The sequence below is a fragment of the Acipenser ruthenus genome, chromosome 5 (assembly GCF_902713425.1).
Source record: "Acipenser ruthenus chromosome 5, fAciRut3.2 maternal haplotype, whole genome shotgun sequence".
In the NCBI taxonomy this organism is placed as follows: Eukaryota; Metazoa; Chordata; class Actinopteri; order Acipenseriformes; family Acipenseridae; genus Acipenser; species Acipenser ruthenus.
In genome coordinates, this window is record NC_081193.1 from 67,247,474 (window position 1) to 67,275,409 (window position 27,936).

At 36.9% G+C, this 27,936-nt stretch overlaps 1 protein-coding gene across 1 annotated transcript; it reads right to left on the reverse strand.

Moving 5' to 3' along the window:
- Positions 1 to 1,301: 1,301 nt before the first annotated feature.
- On the reverse strand, positions 1,302 to 27,590 carry LOC117403035 (protein jagged-1b-like). The gene is made up of 26 exons (XM_034004875.3): positions 27,212 to 27,590; positions 26,443 to 26,748; positions 20,170 to 20,224; positions 17,757 to 18,014; positions 17,297 to 17,357; positions 14,814 to 14,944; positions 14,555 to 14,674; positions 13,587 to 13,700; positions 13,360 to 13,473; positions 12,558 to 12,671; positions 12,074 to 12,120; positions 11,608 to 11,781; positions 10,046 to 10,196; positions 7,794 to 7,958; positions 7,161 to 7,274; positions 6,842 to 6,955; positions 6,636 to 6,749; positions 6,425 to 6,541; positions 5,854 to 5,881; positions 5,563 to 5,648; positions 4,867 to 4,980; positions 4,351 to 4,460; positions 4,002 to 4,241; positions 3,620 to 3,751; positions 3,329 to 3,479; positions 1,302 to 2,880 (listed from the first exon to the last, which is right to left on the reverse strand). Exons 1-26 carry the CDS (start codon positions 27,281 to 27,283, stop codon positions 2,429 to 2,431), a joined length of 3,654 nt encoding a protein of 1,217 aa, XP_033860766.1. The 5' UTR covers positions 27,284 to 27,590; the 3' UTR covers positions 1,302 to 2,428.
- Positions 27,591 to 27,936: the final 346 nt, after the last annotated feature.

Genomic DNA, 27,936 nt, shown 5'->3' on the forward strand with positions numbered 1-27,936 from the left:
TGGGTGTACCAGGGTCCCACTGTTTTCTGCCAATTCGGAGCTGATGGCACTGCTGGACATCTTCCGATTGCGAAGGGAAGTATGCATGATGTGTCTTTCATCTGCTGCAGTAAGTTTCCTTGGCCGACCACTGCGTCTATGGTCCTCAACGTTGCCCGTTTCTTTGTGCTTCTTCAAGAGCTTGGACAGCACATCTTGAAACCCCTGTCTCCCTTGAAATTTCTGCCTGGGAGAGACCTTGCTGATGCAGTATAACTACCTTGTGTCTTGTTGCTGTGCTCAGTCTTGCCATGGTGTATGACTTTTGACAGTAAACTCTTCAGCAACCTCACCTTGTTAGCTGAGTTTGGCTGTTCCTGACCCAGTTTTATTCCTCCTACACAGCTGATTCTGTTTCAGTTAATGATTGTCTTTCAACCTACATATTGAATTGATGATCATTAGCACCTGTTTGGTATAATTGTTTAATCATACACCTGACTATATGCCTACAAAATCCCTGACTTTGTGCAAGTGTACCTAGAAGAATTGATGCTGTTTTGAAGGCAAAGGGTGGTCACACCAAATATGGATTTGATTTAGATTTTTCTTCTGTTCACTCACTTTGCATTTAGTTAATTGATAAATATAATCTATTAACAAGCCTATTTTTGAAAGCATTCTTACTTTACAGCATTTTTTCACACCTGCCTAAAACTTTTGCCCAGTACTGTATATAAACTGGATTTTACAGACTACGGTATGGTAGATTGGTGCTAATCAGGGTCTGTGGAACCAGATTAAAATTGACTGGATACACACATGCCAAAAAGCAAAAAAAACAAACAGTGGCTATCCCATTATGACACAGAATTTCTCCTTTCAACAGGACACGAATTTATAATTAATTGTCCATTATATTGAACAGCAAACAGATGGTAAATAAATCCACTTCAAAACAAAACTGGATCCTCTTTTTATACAAAATATTTAATAAATATTACTTTCAAAAAAATATTGCCAAAAACAATACGTCAAATTTATTCTCAAGTTTGTAACACTAAAGTCAGACTACAGAAGGTATCTCCATGATCTCAAGGGCTAACGAATGAGATTAACATGTTAAAGACCATTTAAAAAAAAATTATATATATGCACTGCAAAAGCACCGATTCCTTAGTTAGGCAAGCAGTGTAACTTGTGGCGATTCTACTACAGTGATCCTAACAGGAATTCAACTGTTCAAGTATTCAGTGTCTAGCTTATTACATTTTTTTTCCCCCCATTTTAAACCAGTAGATGCAAAAACTGAAAGAAAAAAATAGTTTGATCTGCAACTGGTTTATTATACAGCTAGTGGGTGGCAACATTTAAAAACAAAAATTGCTGTGCTTATTTCTAAACTCTGCACTCATTTTACATGAAACCATTAACCATTTAGCTACACAATATTTTGTTCCCTTAGTTTTTTTTTCTTTTTTGGCAGACATGTCTGTCGCTTAGTTTTCTTAAACCCAAAGCAGCAAAATTATACTTGTATGATTTTTTTTTCACATGCCTTAAGTACTTACACAAAGTGTCCTGTCAAAAATGATACTATAGAAATTGTTCCAAACATCTGACATTGTACAAAAACAGGTCAGGCATAAATGCCCATTCTATTTCTTAAATAAACTATTTTCTTTTTAGAACACTTCAAATTTTGGCATTTAGGCAACATGAAACAATTTTCAATCAAAAATAAAGACGCTATAAGCTTACAAAGCTATCAAGACCTTCAAATCTAAACAATACATATAAATAAAAAGGAATGGTATTTTAAGGCTCTTGATTATTAAGTTAATAAAATCAAATATACACAGTGATTAATAAAAAAAAGAAATATTTACATATCTATACAATGTTCTAGTTTGATACTTTAAATTCTTCATTTTGGCAGCAACTGCTGACATTTTTTTTTTACCCTCCCAACAAAAACAAAACAAATATAATAAAAATAAATAAACTTTCTTGATGGCTGCTGTGGTTTGGAGCTGCAAAGGCACTTTCAAATACAGAACTAGTTGTACATCCACAATAATAATAATAAAAAAAAAGCCCATATATAAATACTGACGTTCAACTAAAAAAAACAAAGACTATTTGCAAACACTTTGCAAAATTTACATTAAGGGAATGTCTATTCGGCTCATAAATACTTTTAAAACTTATCATAGACAGCTGCAACAGGATTTACAAGAGGGCACTTTAAACTAGTTTTGCATAGATGTGAACTGCAGCACTTGGTATTCCAGCCAACCACAGCAACTATCATTGCCAGTGTAAGCCAGCTTGTCAAAACTTAAATTAACACAGGGATTCTATGTAAATAACTTTACGACAACTATTACACAACAGTTTAAGAACTACAAACTCAGCCCTCACTGATAGTGAATGGCTATGCTGTCTGCTATACGATATATTCCATCCGATTTAAGCTCTGTGCCGTTTCCAAGTCTCTGTTATCTTGTTTATTTGTGCAGTTTGGATTTTTTGTGGGACTGGTGTGTGGAGTTTTGTCTTCTCTGTCAACCAGTGTGTATGCTGGCTGTTTGGTATATCTTGTCTTCTGGTGTTTATCTATGTCTTCTTCTACTTCTGAATTATGTGTCCTAATTTTGGCAATTATTGAGTTTTTGTTTTCATAATCTTTAATGGGGACACTGCTCGCTGCATGTTTCTCGATGGGGTTTTTGATTTGGTTGAGTTGTTCGCGTACGTTGTTTGTTGTGTTGTCCTCGGTTGCTGCGTGCGTGTGACTGCTCTGCTTTCTTCGTCTACGCATGCACCACAAGAAGGCTGTGACCAAGGCAAGGATCCAAATGACAATAAAAACAGAACTCAGCAATGGCACCAAATAATCTGTTTAAAAAAAAAAAAAAAGCAATATTTAACATTTGACTTAACATTTTGTCAAACTCTGATGTAACTCAGATAGGAGCTTAAAATAAATGTAAGCTTTTAAGAAACTTTATTCCCTATTGATATTTCACCTCACATTTCAAAATCTACTAACTACCTACTAGTTCTTTTATAAAAAGGAGCAATATTTTCACTTGCATACAAGCTACGGATACATTTTTTGAGAATTTCCTCCTGAATTATGTTGTATATAATCTGTGTAATTGTTTAATCAAAATCAAATAGAATATTCTTCAGCTAAAATCAACTTTAAAAATATAAAATTCTATGGTTATAAGTAATTAATAAAGTGTTTGGAAACCCCCCATTGGGGTTTTAAAATACGCACACAAATGTAAAGTGACAACTACGACTACTACTACGACGACTACTACTAATAGCTTCTTACCAGTTTTGTTCTCCAAGTCTCGCCTCTGTACACGAACTTCAGCAATACCTCCAATAATAGTGTTGTTTAGGTCATGTTTACTGATGTGGTCAATAATTTGATCAGTGATGTCTTTAATGGGATTCCTGTCCTGTCTCTGGACATCTGTGGACTGAAAAAAAATATATACATATATATTAAATACACTATTGAAGGTTCCCAGTCACGCCACTGTACAATAAATACAAACCAGGATAAATATATTTGAATTCAGGTGGTGAAATGAAGAGAAAAATTAAATATTATACGTACTATTGCCACATGGATTTCATTATTAGCAGCAGGAGAGGGTTCACAGTCCATGTAGACAGAATATTCCATGGAAAGGTTCTTCACAACATAAAGGTGCCTCAGCTCATTGCAGATATGTTCTGTGGTAAGCCCCTAGAATGAAACATACAAGATCAGAATTCTGCAAGAGTTTTAAAATATTTAACTGTCAACATTTTAATAGGCTTCTTAGCAGATTACAATAAATGTGTGTACTACTGTATCAAGCTAACAGCTTCACTTAAAAAACAAATTGCACTCAACTTCTAAACCTTTTCAAATTTGAACTTAAATATTATTTGAATTTAGGCAGGTAAAACAAAGATTAAATAAAAACAAGGCTATGCCTTTAAGAGTTACTTACCGGTGGCATCATCTCCTTATTAAAGGTGAAAGTGATATTTGCACAGCTGTCGTCCAGGAAATTGGACATGGCGTGGCATTTGGTTTTAACTGGTGGCTGACTGGAAGGCCAGCAGTCACCCAGTCCAGCACAAGGAGGCACAAAGCAGTGGTCATCCTTTATCGCAATGCAGGTTTGTCCAGCAGGGCACTCGCTGCGACCCTTACTGTGCACTCGACAAGATTTAGGACCACACCACACCTGAAAGGCAAAGCAACATTTTAAAAGATCTGTATTTAAAAGAAATGTACATTATAAAACTGGATATCATTTTAGAAATACATTAAGAATAAATATAAGCTTTATGTACCTTTGTACATGTGACTTTCCCATTTAGACACTGGCATGTATTGCAGTCTTCCTCCCATCTGGAGCCGTCTGATGTGACACGACCTTCGGCAATACAAGGCCTTCCAGTAACTAACAACAAAAGTTTAATTAAAAACATGGTCAAGTTCAAAATGCCCTTAACTCAGTACTACTTTTTTAAGCTTCCTTTATTTGAGAAGAATTGGAAACCACGTCTTGAAAAAAGACAAAAATACAGAGATAGCATCCTAACTCAAGAAAAAGCAAGAATGTTTTACTGCATTGTATTTTAAACCTGAATTCTTACAAAATGGGTATATCAGCTTCCCCAATAGCTCTGGGTAAGATATTCCAACAGCATGCAACTGTTTAATGGATAACTAACTGATGGCACAGGAAGAAGTACCCCATTATCAGATCTCAAACACATCAAGGGGTCTACACTTTTAGTACACACCCCTGAGGCACAGGACATGGAATATTACAAGGAGTCGAGAGTGTATCCACAATGCAGTACCTTCTTGACATCTTGGGCCACTTCGACCAGTGGGGCAGATGCAGCGGTAACTATTAATTTCATCCACACAAGTAGATCCAAACGCACATGGAGAAGACTGGCATTCGTTGATATCTGGACAAAAAAAATAATAATTAAAACCTGTATCCTTCCCCAGTGTAATCAGATACAGACCTACACTATCTCTCCAGTCACTATCAGATTAATAATGCTGACCATGTTTAATGTTTAAAATGACAGATCATCAAGGGCAAAAAACTTTACTTCACTTACATTTTGTGGTGCAGTTGAACATTATTTATTCAGACTACAGATTTGTTAACATTCAACAGGTTATTTATTCACGTGTGAAAGTTGTTGTATGTTTAACTTTCTTTCAAATACTTCTGGATCAATACTACATTTTATGTATGCAACTGCTTGTGGAACACCAATTTAATGGGAATGAGCACAAACCACCTCAGGCTCTCAGGGTGGATTACAAACTAGTTCTGGTGAACAGATAATGACGATATTGCATTCCATGTTACATGTTTATAGGTGGATCGTCAGGCTGAAGAGCATTATGAAAACAGTTGAACTTCTTATAAAAACTTTCCTGACTAACAAAACTGCATCTTTGATCTTGCAATTCTTAAATTGACACAGCTCAATTAAGGAGTATTAAGGATCAAGCTATACTACATTAATACTTACTTATCCGGCAGTCTGGGCCAGCAAAGCCTGGGGCACATTCACATCGGTACCAGTTGTCTCCATCCACGCAAGTTCCACTGTTGTAGCTGGAAATAGGAAAATAATGTGAGTTTCAAAGGTTCAGTCTATGTTCTACTATATTTTCTAAAGTCACTATAATAAGCCACTCTACAAATGCTGTGATATGTCTGATTACCATATTACAGTAAGTAATTGCTATGCTTATACGCCTCAAAGCGATACAAATTTAACAAATTACTGTGTAAAAATATATATGTTGAAATTACTTACCAGGGATGTGGGTTGCAGTCGTTGGTATCTGTAGAACAGAAAGTTATAATTTAAAACACAGAACACGCATCATAAAACCAGGTTACAACAATGTTTGGGGTGAATGTAATGATGTGAACCGTGGGCATTTTTATGATGCCAAAGATGGAGTTACTTATTCTATACCGCTTGCAAAATATATTGCATTACCCGCTTAAATTGCTTCCAGGTTATCATTATAAACATTGCAAAATACATTTTTAAAACATATGTACACAGGAAGAAATCCTTGTAAAGCAAGTAACAGGAGGATATGAGTGGAATCAGACACATCGCTGTTAGGCCAAGAATGTACAGAAAGCAAGATAACATCTGTCTTCACTTATCTAATTTGCAACTTTCTCATACCCAGGTCCAGACTGTATCACACAATGCTTGAAAGATATGGGCTCAGGTGATGGTTTAGTCTTCTGGAAAACCAGTTCAACATCTGGTTCCAATTTCATAACTCAGAGGGCAACAGGATGAAGGGGGGGGGGGGGGGGGCAAAAGTGGAATGGGGGGCCGGTTCAAGTTTGAAAAATGTACTTACTCTGTGTGCAAGTAGCCCCTTCCCAGCCTTCTTTGCATACACAAGTGTAGGAATCTCCGCTCACTACACAGGTGCCACCATTCTCACAGGGGTTTGGCAGGCAGCTGCTGTTTTTTGCTGCAATGGAAGTTTTTCATTTTTAAAGTTCAAAACATCATACAGACTTACAACAGAAACACTACCAAGTATTTCAGAATGAACTATAGCATACCTATGTTGCAGGTAGCACCTTCCAACCCCGGTGGACACATACACTTAAAGGTGTCTCCCTCATCATAGCAAGTTCCACCACTGTTACATGTAGCTTCGTCACACTGGCTTTCACCTGAAATAAAGTAACTGCTGTTAGCATCATCAGAACATATTCAGTGGAAACACAATATAGGAAGAAATACAAAATCTAAAATCAGCACTTACGGGAGTGGCATGTTTTCCCCTTCCATTCATTCTTGCATTCACAGAAAAAATCGTTAACCAAGTCTCGACATGTGCCTCCATTGTGGCACGGTTTCACGCTGCAGTCATTGATGTCTGAAATTAAAAAGTGCTTGGCTAAATATTTTAAAACGAGTTTTGCACCACATGCACACAATCTTTAGAAAAACAATCACACAGCATTGCAGTGTTAACAAGTTAACTGCATAATGCCATTAAGAGTGACTTTCAAATTCATTGGAATATGGGCACAAATCTGAACCAATATATGTATTAAAAGGAAGCAAAACAAACAACTTACTGGTCTCGCAGTGAACTCCTTCCCAGCCATCACCACAGATGCACTGGTAAATGTTCACTTTGTCAATGCATGTGCCACCATTTTTGCAGGGATTACTTTCACAATCGTTGATGTCTACAAATGATTTAGAAACATGATTTAGATGCAAAGTTAAAACAATACAGACGATGCAGAGGTTCAACAGACTGTCTGTTTGTACAATTATCAAAAACTGATAATGCCTTAAATTGTATTTATGCATTTCCAATTACAGTACTTTTACCTCATGAACACTAAATAGTTCCCCATCCACAAGTGGAAAGGCAGACTTCTTGGCGCAGTGGAAGCCCATTAAACAACTTCCACAGCGACTAGTTGGGAAGTTATTAATCTCAATGCTGAAACATTCTCCTTGCTTTATCTGCAAAAACTACAATGCCCAGATTACCCATGTAAATGGGTGGTGTTTTTCAGGGACAGTCTGAAGATTAGACAAAACCTCCTCATGTCCAAGGAAACACCAATCTGCATCTTTTAAGGACACATTTAAAAACCTGCAGCAAACTTGACGTTGCAAGCTTAACGAAGAAGGCCACTAGCAACCTCAACATCAGGTTGTATTCTCCCAATAAAAATAAATTACATGAATCTTACTCTCATGGCAGTAGGTTCCAGTAAAGCCTTCCTTGCAGTCACAGGTAAATTTGCTTCCTGACTGACTTTTGCATCTTCCATGTGGCCCACATACATTTGAGGAGATGTAACGGACCCCTTCAGGTGTGTTGTTAGAGGCGACTGCAACAGTGCAGCTGTCAATTACTGCAAAAACAAAAAAAGTGCGTTAAACATATATATTTCCTTGGCCGACCTATATATATATATATTATATACATATATACATATACACACATACATACAGGGCCTTGCAAAAGTATTCAGACCCCTGACCAATTCTCTCGCATTACTGAATTACAAATGGTACATTGAAATTTCGTTCTGTGATATTTTATTTTAAAACACTGAAACTCCAAAATCAATTATTGTAAGGTGACATTGGTTTTATGTTGGGAAATATTTAAGAAAAATAAAAAACTGAAATATCTTGCTTGCATAAGTATTCAAACCCCACACATTAATATTTGGTAGAGCCACCTTTCGCTGCAATAACAGCTTTAAGTCTTTTGGGGTAAGTATGTACCAGCTTTGCACACAGTGTCGGAGTGATTTTGGCCCATTCTTGGCAGATTTGCTCCAGGTTGTTCAGGTTGGTTGGGCGACGCTTGTGGACCGCAATTTTCAAATAGCGCCACAGATTCTCAATGGGATTGAGATCAGGACTTTGACTGGGCCACTGTAGGACATTCACCTTTTTGTTCTTGAGCCACTCCAATGTTGCTTTGGCCTTGTGCTTGGGATCATTGTCCTGCTGAAAGGTGAATTTCCTCCCAAGCTTCAGTTTTTTTGCGGACTGAAGCAGGTTCTCTTGCAGTATTTCCCTGTATTTTGCTCCATCCATTCTTCCTTCAATTTTAACAAGATGCCCAGTCCCTGCTGATGAGAAGCATCCCCACAGCATGATGCTGCCACCACCATACTTCACTGTAGGGATGGTGTGTCTCGAGGCATGGGCAGTGTTAGGTTTGCGCCACACATAGCGCTTTGAGTTTTGGCCAAAAAGCTCTATCTTGGTCTCATCTGACCACAAAACCTTTTCCCACCTCGCAGCTGGGTCACTCTCATGCTTTCTGGCAAACTCCAGACGTGCTTTCAGATGGTGCTTTTTGAGTAACGGCTTCTTTCTTGCCACCCTCCCATACAGGCCAGTGTTATGCAGAGCTCTTGATATGGTTGACTGGTGTACCATTACTCCACTCCCAGCCACTGAACTCTGTAGCTCCTTCAAAGTGATTGTTGGCCTCTCCGTGGCTTCTCTCACAAGTCTCCTTCTTGTTTGAGCGCTGAGTTTTGAGGGACGGCCTTTTCTTGGCAGTGCCTGGGTGGTGTGATGCAGCATCCACTTCCTGATTATTGATCCAACTGTGCTCACTGGGATATCCAAACACTTGGATATTATTTTGTACCCTTTCCCTAATCTATGCATTTGTATTACTTTATCTCTAACTTCTGTAGAATGCTCTTTGGTCTTCATTTTCCTTCAGATTCACAGCCTGACCAATGATCCTTCAACAGTGGGGTTTTTATCCAAAAAATGTGACAGCAACTTTAATGGTTCACAGGTGGAGGCCAATGGTAAGGTAATTGTGTCCTCGTTAGGGCAATTTCTTTCATCGGTGTAAACTGGGAGCTTCCACAGCACAGGGGTTGAATACTTATGCAAGCAAGATATTTCAGTTTTTTATTTTTCTTAAATATTTCCCAACATAAAACCAATGTCACCTTACAATAATTGATTTTGAGTTTCAGTGTTTTAAAATAAAATATCAAACAGAACGAAATTTCAATGTACCATTTGTAATTCAGTAATATGAGAGAATTGGTCAGGGGTCTGAATACTTTTGCAAGGCACTGTGTGTATATATATATATATATATATATATATAAATAAAATGTCCCTATTAGCTTAGGAAGGAAACTTAAGACATTAACCATAAATCTACACCAAGTTTAAAGCAACACAACCACTATCCGCCTCCGTGGTTGGTCTGACCTCCAGTCTGTTGTTCACATAACGCAGAAAGGGAAGCCCACCAAGTAATAAAAAACACACAGAATTGCTAACATATAGCCAGATTTCTAGGATTTGGCAAAATCCCCACCAGAGTAGGTATTTCTCTAGAGGCTCTATGAACACTTTCAAGTAACAGAATAGGATTTTTTTTAGCTTTTTAAATAGGAAATGTTTTAGATAATTTGTTAGAACCAGAAAAAAAAATAAAAATAAATACCTTCACATGGTGTAGTGCGGCAATGGTCTTTTAAGTGTGAACAGTTTTTTCCTTCATAGTCTTCAGGGCAGCTACAGAAATAGTCTGTTGCAAGGTTGTAACATTGTGCTCCATTCTGACAAGGGTTTGGTTCACAATAATCTATATCCAACTGAAAACAACAATTAAAAGGTTTTACCATTACAATGAAAACTAACTGGCACAATTACAAATGTACTTTCTCCATAGAAACTGGCAGTCAGAAGTAAACAAACATAGCTGCATTTCTGAGTGTAGTTGTTTTGCAACCAGCACTGCCTGCGGCATGTTGAATGGAAATTCGTTTTCCATAAGAACCTCTATCACAAAAGAGCTAAACTGGTTTTAACCACTTCAGTGCCCTTAGGACATACCTGGCACATCCTAAAATGTTGCTAAATTGTCTACAAATGAACCATGTGATGGACACTGGGACATTTTATTGGTTCAAAATGCATGATTAAAAAGCGTGAAAAAAAAAAGGTTTGGGAGGTGTGACTAGAGCGCTCTGTTGTAGTTTCTGTGGTGAGACAATGAGGAGTGGTTAAGACTGCTGTTTGTTGCCTAACTTTTAAAAAGGTCTTCTGTATATTTATCTATACGTTACATCAATTTTTTTTCTGCAGTTGATATTTATATATTCACTGTATTTTACAATTTTGCGAGTTTTTTTCTTTTTTTCTTTCCTTTACAAACAGTATCTGGATAAACCACAAATTGAACTTGTTCTTTTTATTTATTTATTTACTTTTGATTACCAAGTTTATTACACCTTACATTTGGCTGAACACATAGACACAAATTTAGATAACACAAAGCTATTTGAGAAATAATTTTGGGAAGCTCTTCTTGTTGTGAGGGGATTTATTGTGTTTTACCTCAGGTTTTTTTTTCCTTTTCTCATTTATCCCAACCTATTTTTTTTTATCATGACTTTTTTAAACTATCAACATATATTTGTTTGTTGCATTACCTGCAGTTACAGAAACATGCTTCTGGTTACTGCAGTTGGAAACCTTTTTTTTTTATTAGTGACCATTTATAATCTAATAGAAATCTTCCTTACCTATGTCATTTATTTGTAATTTGGAGGTAGTTAGGATATTTATTGTATTTTAGCGTTTCTTTTTGTGACCTACGCTTGTTTGTGTGTGTGTTTACTTTTTTTTTTTTCACTTTTGGTTTGTTCGTTGTATATTGTGGTTACAGACGTGCTTTTTGTAAATTAGAAACCTATTGAAGCATGTTAAAGACAAATTCAACAATATATAGCTTTAAACACTGCCTTATGGGAAAAAAAAACATGCACAATCTGGAACAAAACCGAGATGATAATGTATGAAGGCGGATATAGTAATCGTGATTAAAGGAATGTATTGCAAAAACTGTAGAATTCCTGTGGCCAGGGAGGTGGCAACTACCCTTGGCAGCAAAGAGGTTGAACTACGGCTGCCTGAGTACCTGGTATTTAGTGTACAGTTAAAAAGAAAAATTCCCTGGTAAGAGGTCCCGATATCTACAGTATGAATTTCACCAACACTCACCTGACAGAGGTTTCCAGAGAAACCAGCAAGACACAGACATTGGAATCCATTGACTTCATCCTGGCAGCGACCTCCATTCAGACAAGGGTTGCTTGCACATTCATTGACATCTTTCTCACACAGCTCTCCTGCATAGCCGGGTGGACAGACACAACGATAGCCATGAACCAAATCCTGAAAGAAAAAAAAAAAAGCAGCATTATAAAAGCTCAAAATAAAAGGGTCCAAAATAAATTAAGATTCTCCTGGCAATCAAATGGGGAAGGAATGTTTATATTAATTAGAATCTACTACAGTGCAAGATTTTTCCACCACTGCTAAATAGCATAACAACTTAATTATGTAAGTTATTAGTGTTTGAAAGTAAAAAAGTGACACAGCCATGTGTTAACAGTTGCTATTTTTAAACAGCTGCAAATCAAAAGGACAGAAGAGAAAACAAAAAGGCCACAGCCAAAAAACCTACCATGCAGGTTCCACCATTCTGGCACTGCCCATGACAATCATTAATATCTGTAACAAGAAACAATTCACATATCTGATCGTAAAAAGGCAATACACTTTTCAATTAAATCGAAAGAATTCAAAAGCCTCCCTAGCTCTGCCTAGATAAAGCTTTTGTCAGATTTCCTGCATGCTTTCCTTTAGATAAGCTTATTATAATGGGTGGGAAACATTAGCAATTCTCCCAGTGCAGTTAGTGAAACTTCACATGATTGTTTTAACCAAGTTATCAGAATCTAGCTTGCTGTGGACTAATGAGTTTGATAAAATGATATATTTTCATTCCAGACTGACTACTCCCTTTCTATAAACATCAGTTCCTCAGCTCGATACTTTAGTTGCAGATTAACTTACTGGACAGGCATTGAGCACTGTAGAAACATTAAACTTGCATGCCATTCAGTTCGGCCAACATGGTTATGCATATTAATATATAGGGCACTCACTGGTATCACAGTTTTGGCCATTCCATCCTGGCATACATTCACAAAAGTATCCACCAATTAGGTTCCGGCAGGAGTTGGCATTCACGCAAGGTTTGCCATCACATTCATTGGCATCTTCATGTTTTTTTAAGGAAAAAAAAAAAAAGGTAGATCTTTAAACATATGTGATTAAACACTTCTGTAAAAAATGTTTCGTCGCTCATTCCTTATTTAATTTGTAAGAGTATCCAGATTTGACTGGTTGTCAAAAGTAATTAGAGAGACACTATCCAAAAGTTGATCATGGTGGGAAAACATATCTTTAAACCAAATTAGTAAAATTAATTCAGTTAATTATGAGTTTAACTAGTAAAATAAAGCTCACATTAGGAAAAATAAGAATTATGGGATTAAATTGTAGAGAGTTGTTCAAACATCTCCAATGAGCGCTGTGACTCTGGATGCCCTTAACTGCACTCGGTTAAAAGGGATACAGCAAGAATGCAGACAGCTCATTCCTTAAGATCATCTGGAGTTTTGAAACCAAGCTGTACGCTCCTTGCTCTGACTGTGAAGGTGCAGGGTCTTTCCCACAGGAACCAGGAGTAGAAAAAGGCTTATTACATTCCTGGCCGTGTTTGTTGTTCTACTTTTGCTGGCTGGTACTGTGTAATGTTACAGCACATTTCCAATATTGCTCAACATTTGTTAACAGTTATGCTATGATTTATTAAAAAGAAAACAAATAGAAGATACATAGCTAGCAGCTAGACATTTAGTGTAAACAGAAGAAAGAAAAAAAACCGCAAAATAGATAGCATACCTATCAAACATGTTTTTCCAGTCCACTGTGGTGGGCAAACACATTTAAATCCGTTAAGCATATCTTGGCAGGTTCCTCCATGATTACAGGGATTATAGGCACAGTCGTCAATATCTGCGTTTTAAAAAAAAAAAAGAGGTAGCGTTTAAAATCATAATAAGGTTATGTGTAAAATGATTTAATTAAATCTATTTTTGAATAATGTGTTGCCAAATAAAAACACTTACTGGTCATGCAGGATGGCCCAGACCAGCCAGGGGCACATTGACACTCGTATCCAAAACTTGTTTCTACACAACTTCCTCCGTTAGAGCAGGGATCTGAGAGACAAGCATGCTCCGCTGGAAATGTAAAAACAAATAAGCTTTACAAAAGTGCAACAGTTCACCTCCCTTATTTTCTTTACCAGATTGCTAAAATGATCTCAGTAACAGTTCCTTCCCTTCCCCATTTTGGACCACCTAAGCTTCATATAATGTAACCAGGGAAGAATCAGGTGCAAATCCTATCGTATTCTCATTAGCTGTCCGTGATTTCACACAGGCAGGAAACCATCTTTCATGCTAAGTTGACCTGACCAATGCACCATGACTTACTCCAGACTGTGCTGGGGTCTTGGGGTTTCATCCTAAACACATTTCAACACGATAGTCTGGTATGGATTCCTACAGAAATCAATAAGGGATTTACAAAACAGGCTCTAATGGTTTATTTAAAAAAAAAAAAAAATTCAGGGAATTCCAGATGTGTCAATGTTAAATCCTTGAGAAAGTGGGGAAGTCTCCAGAGCATTACACTCTAGGGAAAGGGAAACACTATCTCAGTAAACACTAAGGTAATAAAGCTGTCAACACTGAAGGGAATCCTTCTTTTTTTTAATCAAATGGACTAAAGTATTTTCACTAAGCCGAACTGTAAACAAGCCGAACAAAACAAATACAAAATGTATGCAGTCAGCAAAAACAAAAATTGAAATTTACACTGAAAAGGAAAGCATCAGTTGTCCACATGCTCATACTCAGCAGGAAAGTTAATGTATTCTCTTAAATAATGTTTCATTCGTTCTGCAATATATGCTTACATTAACTTATGTAAACTACATCTTCCTAGAATCCTGTTTTTATATCTACATATATTCTGGTATCTATCTATGATCGGAAAAATTCAGTCCAATCCCACTTTTAAAAGGTCATACCCTTTTCGCAGATGATTCCAGAATAGCCTTCTGGACAGGAACACTGATATTTGTCAGGTCCTGTATTACTACAGGTTCCGCCATTCAAACAAGGTTGATGAGTTCCACAATAGTTAAGGTCTGAGAAAAAAAAAAATCATGATGATTGATACACAGCTGATTAAAAAATAAATAAAAGCATTTCAAACTAAATCATGGAACTATTATACGATTAGCTTCCTCTACCTTTAATTCTACAGCAAGAATTTAGGATTAGTACCTCTGTCACAAAGCTGACCGCCCCAGTTGGTTTCACAGAGACATTGCCATGGTTCAATGCAAGTGCCATGGACACATCCAGGATGCGGAATGCACTTATCGCAATACTGCCCTTGCCAACCATACAGGCACCTGAAATGAAATTAAAACTTGAGTATTTTTGGTTCCTGTAACATCCTAAAATGTCTGCCTTTTTAATGTGAACCCTGATAGTTTGCTGTTTTCTATATAAAAAAAAATAATAATAATAATAAAAAAAAAGAAATGCTCTGCCAGGATCTCAAGCCAATTTTGCACAAAATACTGACTGTTCTTGGACACCCAGCATGGTGTAATTAAAGCACAATACTAGAGTATTCTAACACTAACAACTGAGACCGAAAGGGAGGGCGTCCACAATAAATCACTGTCAGGACTTGGTCAGATTGGACTTTAAATTGGAAAGTCCACTACAGGACAATAGCCAGGCAACTAACAGAAAAAAAATTACTCACCAAGCTGCAACTGTATTTCTAAATTAGAATATTCTGAATCAGAAGCCCATATGCCACATTATGCAAAAACAAATAGATTAGGCCAAGAAACTTTGTGTAACTGAGAAGAACAAACAGCTTTTGTGCCATTGTGTGAAGGTTAAGTTTGTAGTCATTTTTATTTTGGTAGCTGCCTTTAAAAGATACCCCCCCCCCATGTTCTTCATTTCTACCAGTCCTTTTTTTACATTTACATGTGGCAGAATAATGTTAACACTGTAACACTGTTTCCGACCACAGAAACAGCCAACATGACCATTTTGGAAAGCAGGAAGAAAACTGTAAGATTAACTTTTTTTTGGAAACATCAACATCCTTTGTAAAAAGATCTATCACCGCTCCTTGCAAAACTCAAGAACCAACCAATTTTAGACATCTTTAGAGCTTGTACAACAAAAAAAAGAGAGATCAGCCCCTCTGCCCAGCAAAACATGCCAGAGAAGTTTATGCACTAGTTCATTAAAAAAACAACCTTGAATAACATAGTGATCCAAAGCAGTAATCTCAGGAAAGCCAGTCTAGTTGTTTTTTTGTTTTTTTAAACATTCACAATAAAGTTCTCATAAGAAATTTGACTAGTGCACTGAGGTGATGAATCATAAGCATCTCTGGTCTTGTCGCATAACCCAGCTTTAAGTACGCAAAGAATTTTTTTGAACTAAAGCCAAAAAAGGATATGGCAGAAATGCTGGGTCATGTGGGACTTAAATTTCCTTACAGATTAAGATAAACAAAACATTTTATTCATATAAAACCATATGAATATTGCATTGCTTTCTCTATTTATATACACAGATAACATATATACATTTAAGTTGTCTATTAAAAGCTAATGAATGCTGTATGCAATTCATTTTTCTGAAAAAAAAAAACAAAAAAAAAAAAAAAAAACTTAAGTCGGACAAAGCTATTGCAGACAACACTCAACCACTGTAGAACCATGCAAATGACGCGTGGGAAAGTTGCACCTTAAGTAAATATGAGCACCAGTGCATGTCTGGACAGCAAGTAGGAGGTGTGCCTAAAAGCTAGTAACAAAGCCTGTTTTTCTGATTAGGATGTAGCTACCTCTGGAGGGCATGTTTATTCTGATGTCAGCCACACAAATCATTGTTGTTGGGCTCACCAATTCACTCGGCTGGACCAATTACTTCAGGAGACAATTCATTCAAGTGCATCCAGGCTGAATAGTTTTATAACCAGTTTGCAATTACTCATCATAATAAGAGGATTTTTTTCAATCACAGTTTGAAATTAGAAGTGTTTCTGCACTTTAGAAAACAAACAAATAAATGAACAACCAAAAAGTCACGCAATAGTGTTCACATGTAAATATGTTCAATTGCACAAACACTTACTCTGCTGCAAATTCATTAAAACTTGATATTAAATCAAATCCTTTTCATTAGTCTGCAATTTAACGTCCCTTTTTATGTAGCCGACAATCTATAGAGGACAGCAGCAAACTATTGTTTGAGTATTAATACCGGGTTCCACCATGCTAATTGTTAAATTGCTTTGGGTACATCTAGGAGTTCTGTTTTCCATTGTTTCTTGGCCAGAATGGAAACAACTTCAAAGCATGGCAGAAAAACTTTGCATTCATCAGTGTCTGCTGACAAGATTCCATCCCAGCTATTAACCTCTCAGCACTCACAGCCTGGCTCACAACAGCAAAGGGACCGAGAGATCTTACTAATCCCATTTTGAAAAATGTTTGACTTCTGCCCATTTATTGAATATGAAAGGTGGGGAGGGAGAGAGGGATGTGATGTTACAGCCACAGAATATTCACCATGATCATTTGCCCCATTATAATGTAATAGTGTGCAAATTAACCAGCAGGAACAAATGTCACTCAACTTTGAAAGGGTTAAATACAAATTGTTGTCTGGGGTTAATCCTTTGATAAATTTGTTAATATATGTTAAAATGTTACTAAGCTGTTTACCTGCACTCTCCGGGAAGCTTGCAGATGCCATGTTCGTTGCTGCAGCCCTGACGGCAGATAGCTAGAAATTAGAGAGAAACACCATAAGTCAGCATGTTGTCAGTTGCCCACATCTCCTAACTCGTGGGAATGTTTTAATCTCTAACCAGGGCAGTAATCCTACCAAATCCAAGACTTCTGAGCTCTGCTATAGTTCTGCTGGAAACAGACTGGGGTAGGTGGTGCCTTATGACTGCAAATCCACCAATTCATCTTCTAACAATAGAACTCCCAACTATAAATAGGCAACATGCATAAAATATGCTGGGCTAAGGACCTAGTGTCAAAAGGGAAGAAGGTAGATTAGCAATATTTTTATACTGCTGTTGCAAATTAATTCAAAAAATGTTCTGCACGAAACTGGAGCTGGAGTTTTGCAGTCAATATTCATCATTAGTATGATTATGCATTATTACTGTACCTGTATTGCAATCCGGTCCTGACCAGCCCTCCAGGCAGGTTTTGTTGCCATTGTGATCACAGGTATAGTGTCCAAAGAATGCATCCCTTGGCCGACAAAACTTGTTGCACCCAAAGCCATAATAGTGCTCATCACAAGTTACTCTAATTTGGTACTCAAACTGGCCTACAGGGCCGTTGTGTTTTAGAGTTTGCCACTGACGATTCGGGTTGATCATACCCGAGTGGACATCCTTCTCAATTATATCTACTCCAGCATCTGTTCCGTAAACAAGAAACAGAAAAAAATAATTTAAGGACTACAGGAGCAATAAAAAAAATGATGCAGCTAAAACTGCTTTTATTTAGGATTGTTCTGAAAAGGAATGTACTGCCCTCTCTGTGAGGTAACGGTTACCTAAATTTCCATTTGAAAAAAAACACACACTTCTCTTCTAGCTAGGTTAAGAACCAGTTTAACAAATAAATGCAATTACAAGTGGATGAAAAACAAACAGATTTAATAAGCTTTAGTTCTCTTCAATCACAAATGTTTAATCAGTGAATGCTATTTCCTAGTCTAATATTACTATCTTCAAAAGGCCATGCCTTTCATTTCCTAAATTCAAGACAGAACCACAGTTACCATAAATTACAGAGTAGCAACACCAGGCTGCTGTGCAGACTGCCACTCATTGCTATATTCTGATCCAGACAAGCTTTACAGGATATACCTGAAATGTCAAGTGCTTGCTGCTTCTGAGGTTGAGGTGTTAATACTAAAATGTCCTCCTAGATGTAGACATTTGACATGAAATTGATATAAATGATCTAATTTTAAATTTGGCCAAGAAACACTGTGTGAACTAACATCAATTTAGATCCTGAATTACAACCCTTAATGGTTCCTCTAAGCAAACAGTGGGATTTGAGCAAATCACTAAAAGGCTTTAGTTCTTCAAAGCGGATTCCCTAGCTCTTAAGGGTTTTCACTGAGCGATTATAATTTGTACATCTCACTCAGTCAAGCACACGTTTTTTCTTTTTTAAATAAATCTATTAATAGCTACTGTTTTCTGGTTTCTTAAAAGCAGAATGTTAAAATTATAGTCTGAAATAATATTTCACATTAGTCTGGAATACTATACACATCTGTGGTATTTCACTCTGTGTCTGGACGGTGTGACTGCAACGAACTGACGCTACCTTATGACCTGCTGCCAGCAGCACTTGACTGTAGGGTGAAGATACATAAAAAGCCATCCAAAATATCCCAGCACCTCTAGAAATAGGACGAATCTGAGAGCAAACTGTTACTTTATAATCAACCCTGAGAAATGGTCATCTCTTAAATTTCTTGGATCTCAACTGTAGAGGCGCATTATCAGTAGGACTTAGTGCTTCAAATGAATTCAAGAAAAAAGTGTCCCTGCTCAGCAGATACCAGTATTTTAATTATGAAAACTTTTTTTCTGTTCTGGGGTTTACTGTTAATTTACAAATTGTCTGGGCTTTTTCCATAAACATTGTTTTTAACATTAAGTTTCCTACTTTAGCTACATAAATAAGGCCAGTATAAAACACATTTGTTTTATTTTGAATTTTTACGTAATATTTTATAATTGTTTGTTTTGTCATGGCTGTTTCAAAGTAAAATCTTTGAAGCTAGAGTATGCTCAGCTTTCACACAACACTGTATGGATCTGCAAGAGATGCATGATACAAAAACACATACATATTTAAAATGATTTGCTACTCAGTTAATAATGTAATTTTAAAAATGACAACATAAATAAGCCACACAATGAAAATGGGATGCCACTAATCCCCTCTTTCAGCAAGGTGTCATATTTCATAGATTTTATAATTTCACAGATTTGTTTGTGTCTTTTGGGGTCCACTGCAAATATTATGTGTACACAGGTCATAATATACAGCTGTGCTTGTAACTTCTGGTAGAGGCCATGTACGATTATGACCGTAGCTAGCACCTGCCATTAGCCATCAAGCATATAAAAACATTTTCATAACCAAGTAAGGCATGCCTCCACAACCCAACCACTACCCCCCCCCCCCCCCCCCCCCCCCCGCCCGCCCCAAAAAAAACACACTCTCTCTCTTTCCTTCCTCCCCGAGTCCCACCTGTCAACGCAAACTCTTTAACACAGGGAATAAGCTACAGTTGGGGGAAGAATGAAAAAATAAACTTCCAGCCTTGACTTAACCAGAGTTGCTCCCAGGCAAATAATGGACAATCCGAGAGTGTGCAACATTTCTGTTGGGACTGAGAAAAATGTAACTGATCTAAGAAAGAACAGGCTTTCTACTCTCTATGGAGAAAGTGAAAGATTCTTGATTACATTTTTTTTTTTTTTTTTTTTTAAATAGAATTCTTGAACTTTCACTGAAATATAAAAACTAAATCAACACATTACCGTTGTTAGTGTCATTGTTGAAATCCAGGGCTTCGACCATCAAAGTGTAGGACCTCTGTGGAAGAAAATAAAACAAATGTGTCAAATTAAAAGATTTCTCTTCTACACTAATGTATTAACAGGGGCTGTAAATCTTCTGCAAAGATTGATCATTATATGATAATCCATCCTCTAAATCTACATGCATTATCAGAGAACAGATTACGGTTTAGACACATGTGATCCTCTTCATCTCAAGTCCCCTTATCTGGTCTGACTAAACAGACATCTCAACTATGCAACTCTAAGAAGTCACTGATACTTCCAGATTAAATACCCGAGAAGTACAGTTCTGAACCACAAAACATAAACAGTGGGTTGGGCGTTATTCATACAGATATCAAGAGATAAATAACCTGAATCTTCAAATTATGTGTGTGATGGTTTTTTGAACTAGACAGACTATGCTTGTTTGCTGATGAGGGAAAATTCAATCCCAAAACAGTGAATCTTTCAGTAAACGAAATATGCATCGTCTGTGGCTTTAATTGGAAGGGATATATCGAGGACTTCTTGAAGATAGTTGAAGCACACCTCAGCAATGAAATCTCAGGAGGTTTTCTTTATTTCATCACCTCATTGAAATGCTTTGTCTATCTTAAGGCCATCACTGCTCTCACAAGTATCAGGTAACAGTCAAAAGTTACAAACCTCAGCAAGGGAAAGGGGGATTTCAATCCAACCACCAAGGCCCCACTGCACACATACTTGTCACATTTGCAAGCATACTAGTCCCCCAATGGGAACAATGGAATTACCAATAATGATATAGAAGAATCCTGTTTTAATAAAACTCCTACTATTGTTCTTGGAAATTATCCTGCTATTTATTTGTATCTCTTTCCATCTACATAAACAGATCTCATGCCTGGCAAGCCTTTTTGCTGTGTAGGATCCATTTGCCATGGAATTCTATTTATGAACATTGTTTATTTTATTTCACTGCTTATTACTAATCCAAGCTGCATGGCCTCAGCATTTTGTAAGTTACTTATAATATATGTTACAAATTAGGACTCACGCATGTTTACCATTCGGCGCATTTAACTGTACTTGTAATGCCGTTCTGCTAATTAACCTTTTCATCAATGCTGCACCTAGTACTTCTTAGAGCCAACTTCCAGAAACAAATAAGAGCTTTATAGAAAGGTAAACAGCTGCCAGGTGTATGCATAACACTGTACCCATAAATCAGTGCAAGCTTGCTTTCTCATGCCATGCAGCATGCAATCATGGCACAACATCTATTATGTTATAGATATTGTGTTGGAATGATGCCTATAATTTCATTTGCTGATAACTGTGGGAAAATACTTCAAAACACAAGCAAATTTGGGCAAGCCTGGACAAGTACCTAGTGCCTTCTGTCAGAGGGCTATTAACCTGTAACCTATCAACCAATATGTTAATAATACAGCTATTTAATTGCACCTAAGTTGAGAATATCAGGTTTCGATATAAACGAGACAAGATCTTTATAATATTCTTAGATGTTAACCACGTCATTATTCAGAGCAAGTTTAAGAAGACATCACACACGTCTCAGATAGCAGAAGCCAACATTGTAAATGAAGAGATTAAATGCCGAGGCGGTAGTTGAAAACATTACAAGTGCAGGTCGTCCCTCCCCCACCCCCCAATTAATCCCAGTCCATGATTCACTGTCAGTTGTGAATATCTAAGGCATCCAGGTTTATTTTTCCCATGCTCCGTGCTAACCCTATTTTCATCTTTAAAAGTATTCAATTTTTAAGAGATGTCAATACAGCTCAGGTGTTTCCATAAAGTTACAGAACCAAAGTAAATCAAATGTCAGACATGACCAGATAAGGAGAGACACTTAACCAAAATGTAGGCTTTGATGGTGTATGCATCAATCTATATTGGCAGCAATAGTTACAGTTCAAGACAAGTTCTGAAAACAGGTTTTTTTTTTTTTTTTTTTAGGGTAAAATGTACCTATTTAAAATTAGTTTAGTACGTTTGTAACACTTTTATTAATGAGCTCTAAAAAAAATAAAAAAGGTCTTTAAATGACAAACCTAGAAGATATACTATAATGGCTGCACTGAAATAGTTTTTCATTTGTTTTTAAACATATCCAAACGTTTATTATTCTCAACATCTGAAAGATTAAAAAAGTCAACGGATATTGTTTGAGAGTTCAGAGTTTTGCCAGTTCATCTGAATAGGTTTTTGTTTTTCATATATTCACATGGACCTAAAACTAATGTCATAAAGAAGCAATAGGTTATTTTGTATGTTTCCACACTTTTTAATTAGGTAAATATTTACAGCAACAACTGCAATTAATTCTTGAAACAAAGTCAGGAGAATCAGATTTTTGCTTTTAGTAAAGCAGTTAACACTTTATTGCCACATTAGAGATGGGATGTAAAACAAACGTATCATTACTGGCACAGCTGCCAAAAACCTTTTCCTCAAAGATTTTTCAGCCAAGCCAGTCACAAAAGCCTCCGTTTTTTTCCCCCTAATGTTACAGCTGTCTTGCTGTTGCTAAATGATGAAGGACACAAAAATACCACTATACAAACTAGGAGTGTGTAACATTCATTAAACTGGGCTGATGTCTGACCTGGCAAGCCTTTGGGAATAATGAGTATTCTGTGAATATGTAATATGCTGAAGTTGCCATTATGTGAAGCAAGGCCATAGTTTGTCTGGGAGCCGAGTTCTGCTGAGTCTACTGCTGCTTCCTGTTGCTTGTCCTGTATTAGCATTATTTCTGGATGGGGCCCATTATGTTCTGTAATCCTCACTGCAGTTTGGGCATGCTATTGTTCTTGGTTAATATTAGCTGTGACTGCTCCTGTCTGGGTGGCCAGACCGTAATGTTTTTTAAACTCTGAATGTATGGAGAATAAACCAACCGAACGCAAAACTAAAAACCAAATATCTACACAGCAACAGGATTTTTTTTTATTTGATTTCCCCCCTCCCCCCCAATCATCCTCTGTAGCTTCGCAAGGATTTTACATTAAGATGACTTGCTGTATTTACAAGTAAAACTTTGCTTTTTATTAAATCACTACAAGAATTCTAGCACTACACCTACTTGCTTAAAGAATCCATTGATAAACTCACTAAATGCAGGGGAGGCAAGGTTAATTGAAGGAATACCTAGTAGCCAGCCAAGCACAACAGTCAGGTTCACAAAGAGCAAGCCTAAACAAGAGGGCTCTCTACTTACTTACCTTAAGTACGTAAGTCAGGGCTGAGCTGGTAAAGGATTCTGAACATTTATGACCAATATTAACAAGCCACATGCATCACCTCTGTCCTACATAGAACAGATATCAGCCTGGCCTACACCACATTATCAAAGAACAGTGATATTGCATTTCCCCCCAATGACAAACTGGTACCAGACTCATAAAACAGCACCACTAGAGAACTGTTACTGGTCATACAAAAAAGTAGGCTGTATGAAAGTGTTGCTGTCAGGTCTACACATGGTTGAATTTTAGGTTTGGTGGTTTGAGATATATTCTGGGATCTATGTTTAGCAGATTAGACCATATTCAACTTTAGAACAAAGGAGAATAAAAACATTTATTGACTTTCCCAGGAAAATTAAGATCCACCCACCCAAAGCCACAATATAGCATCTCACTAATTTTCTCAATTACTCTATAAACAAAATATCCTTTAATTTCTCAAACTAAGATGTAAGCATTTCAACACAGGCCCCTACATCACATCTCGTGAAATCTGCCTTTTTTTCAGGATTTTTGGGTGCTTTTTTTAATAATGATATAAAAAGCCTTCACAGCTAAATAACTATTAGACACGATGCCAGCATGGGCTTCAACTTTTCTTTTTTTCCTTTCTGCAGAACTATATGAACAGATATTTAGACGGCAGAATAATTTAACCAATGCATGGAATGCTTCTCAGTTTTCAAAATAAATAAACAAAATGAAACCAGGCGACATGCAAGTCAGGAAATCAGAGCTGCCAGCTTTGACCGGCTCGGAGTCTGTAGCCTGACCAACTGAATGCGTGTAAACCTCTTTAAAATAAAATATTAATATTATTGAAAAGCAGTTGATAAACCTATGTGCCTGTTTTTTTTCTTTCTTTTAATTTCCAAAGTAACAAATGTTGCAATATCCTATATATATATATATATATATATATATATATAGCAATTTATTGGCAGCATACATTTTCTAAGAGAATGCATTTTGGAGAGCTTTATAATGCTGTATGAGAAGTATGGCTTCTAAATTAAAAGATACTTGACTTTATTGAAACGGATCCAGCCACTGCAGGTGCAGTATTCTTGGTACAAGCAGTTTCTTTTCTAGGAGTCTGTTACCCTGTTTCCTAGCAACTTATTCAAACCTCCAATCATTTAAATGAATTTACAGCCCACCATCTCCACACCCTTCACTCACAAGGGTATGTAAAACCATGCACAACAGAAAGGTACAATAAACAATGCATTTGTAAATTCTTCAGTTACTTAGCTGAAACATGACTATACTTCCCTACCTCCCCAAATAACATTTAATTTCAAACCATTCAACAAAACCAAATAACTGACCTTGCTTTGTGTATTACAATTGCTGGAATTGCTGGAAAAGGAAGCATGCAACAGACAATGTCTAATTACAGCTCTCAGTACAGAAATATTGGAGCAGGTCAGAAAAAAACAGCAATTAAAAAAAAAAAAAAAAAACAGTTGCCGGGGAAACTGGCCTTTTTCTTAACAATATGATCCAATTGCCAGGAATGCCCCTTTCAACATCTAATCCTCCCCAAGCTCAAATTTAAACCAACTGAAAATAAAATGTCTGCAGAATAATTTGCTTATCTTATTTTACAAAAGAGAGATTATATATTATATTATATATACGAGGTGCTTCCATCATCGCACTGAAAGTTTAAACATGTAAAAGGGGTCACTTCCTTCTGCTGTATTTCACACTTTACAAGTAGATAACACGCGTGTTGTTCAGCCTGTCACAATAGGATTATTCAACACCTTGAACCATTGTTTGAGGAACTATATTATTATCCCCAGTAAGGTTATGCAAACATCCTTGATTCCCATACCCTTCACAAATTTAAGCTAGTGTCTCAGCAGTAAAGCCAAAAGATCTACAGATTTAAAATTAAACCTCTGATGCTTATCTGACATTTTTCGTTTTAAAAAATAAAAAAGCAAGTTAATCAAAAGCACTGTTTTTTGAAAAACAAAATACGTGTTTTACCCCGACGAATTTCAACATACCCAACAAGTTTACGATATATTTTTACTTTAATAAAATACCGATTCTCCAGTTAAAACACTGTACAAACAGCTGCTATAGCCTGAAAATAACTATTGCATGGTAAATTGGTACCGGTAAAAAAAAAAAAAAAAAAAAAAAAAAAAAAAGACGTGAAAAGCATTTTTCTAAATTAAGGCACTCTACCAAGTAACTTCGAGGTGCCATAACAGTGCACACTAGACCTTCACCTCAGTGGTGCAGTAAACTAATTCACATGGTCTGACCACCTCACATTGCTATGAAATTCCTAATTGATTAAGCGGGAAACTGACCTCCACAGTGCCAAAAAAACACACACACACACACATTCAAAACGACAGTGTCCCATTTGTAGAGGTTAATCTTTAATTCGTATATCGTATATGTTTATGACTAGTTTCAAAAAACAATAAAAAAAACTGAACATTTGAACCTTGCCCTGTAACTGCAAAATTACTCGTTCATTTTGTTTTTGTTCATTGGAACAGGATTAATACACTGCAATAGGTTTTGAAATGAAATGTATAATTATAATTAAGGAATGTTGTAGCCGCCTCAGTCAAAACATGTGTACTTCTTGTCAAAGCCGTGACACTCTCCTCCCCCCTCCCTTCCCTAGCTTACATTGGCACACAAACCGTTATCAAATCCATAAATGTTTGACAGCTGCATGGAGAAATAAACTGTTGTTTCTCAGAACGATTTACTTTGCAACCCGTTGATTGGTCAATATGTAAACCATGCTCAGGCCAGGCAGTTTGGCTCCCCACGTGGGCCCTCCTATTCTGCCGAATGGTACATTAACTTCATAAACTTGCAGTAAAAAATGTTAAGCGGTAAAAACAAATAAAAAGAGAGATTTAAAAAAAAAAAAAAACAGATGGTGGTATTTTATCTGTGTCCTGAATAAAGAATGTCTTTATCGCAAATAAATTAGGGAGTACCATCCACTCACCGGCCAAGCAAAGCTGAAAGGCAATACAATCCTGGCTTTTTCTTTATTCTTGATGTGCTTCAAAGAAAATGTATTTCCCCCGATGACAGGAGTAGATCCTGATCCAAAGCTGCAAGGCCCTGCTGCAGAAACTCTGGACTGGTATTCCTTCAAGCAGACTTTGAAATAAGTATCACATTCATCCCTCATACATTTTCTATCCCCAACATTCCGAGAGCCATCGCAGCAGAGCCCGTTCTGTAATTCACCATTTACATTCTGCATCGACAAGATTTGTAACTCGAAATGTCCCGATGCTAAAGACACCTGTTTTAAAAACAAAATGGTTAAAATTATAAACCACTTAAATGCATCTTAAAATAAACAACATTTAGGTAATACAAGGGCATCACAAAGCATGAAAGTGCACAAGCGCCACTAAGGATTAAGATAGAAGGAACAATTACTTAATTTCATAATGTACAAAACATGTAATGCCATTATTCCTTATCGTTAATCGATTGCACTCTAAAATGTTCATCTTATATCTGCGTAGATAGCAAACAAACGTTATTTAAATATCCAAATATGACTAAATGTTGCGTTTACAGATCCTGAGATAGCGAGCAGTTTCTTCAGATGAAAACGCTTGCTTACAATCACTGTCAGTATGCTGCGAAATCTTAGCTTGTTGCAAAATCTGAACTGTTCACTTTATGCAAAACAGCTGGTAAATTACTACAGTGCATTCCCATATACACCGGTTTTCACGAAGCTCCTCCGCACGTACCTTGGTCCGCAAGCACAGTAAAAAGACATTTAAAGAAAAAGCAGCGAGCACTGAACTCCGTCTTAAAATCATGCCGCCTTCTGCTGCTGTTGCTGTTCGGTCAGAAACTAAAAACTGGCCGACTCGGGGCTCTAATATACTCCTCCGATTTGAACATGCAAGAGTGGAGAACAACAGTTTTTCAATAGAGCGCCGATTTCAAATGCAAAACAGCCCGTCTTCTTTTATTGCTTTATTCTTCTGCAGCTTTTATTATTAATATTCGTATTGTCTTTTTTTCCACTCAGCTGCAACACAACAATAAAACACACGCTCTAAGCACAGCTCCGTCTGCGAGTGACACAACTGCTTCATCTATACAGCAAGTAGAAGGGGGGTGGGGGCAACGCATGCGTCTCTTTAATATTCAAGAGATTGGGAGGTCGGACGATGAAGACCACACCCTTTTCTTAAATTCTGTTGTATCTTGTTAAGGAAAAACGTAAAAGATCAAATCATTACCTAGCTGAGAAAAAGGTCAAATAAATAAATAAATAAACACACATTTATGTCGCGCTAGCTTTACAAAATGGTACATATATCAGAAATGAGCAACTAAACTCCTTCAGTGAGGTGACTTCTTACCATCCACCTGCTGTTAAAACAATGATATATTGCACATGGCTATTTTGGAAAATCTGGTTTGTTGTATGTTGCATTTTTATTTGCTATGTCAATACAATAAT

Coding starts and splice junctions, on each gene's coding strand:
- LOC117403035 (XM_034004875.3), bottom strand. CDS start 27,283: ATGATTTTAAGACGGAGTTCAGTGCTCGCTGCTTTTTCTTTAAATGTC. Junction 14,945..17,296: donor AAGCTTCCCGGAGAGTGCAG/GTAAACAGCTTA, acceptor ATTTCATTTCAG/GTGCCTGTATGGTTGGCAAG. Junction 3,480..3,619: donor ATGAAATCCATGTGGCAATA/GTACGTATAATA, acceptor ATTTTTTTTCAG/TCCACAGATGTCCAGAGACA.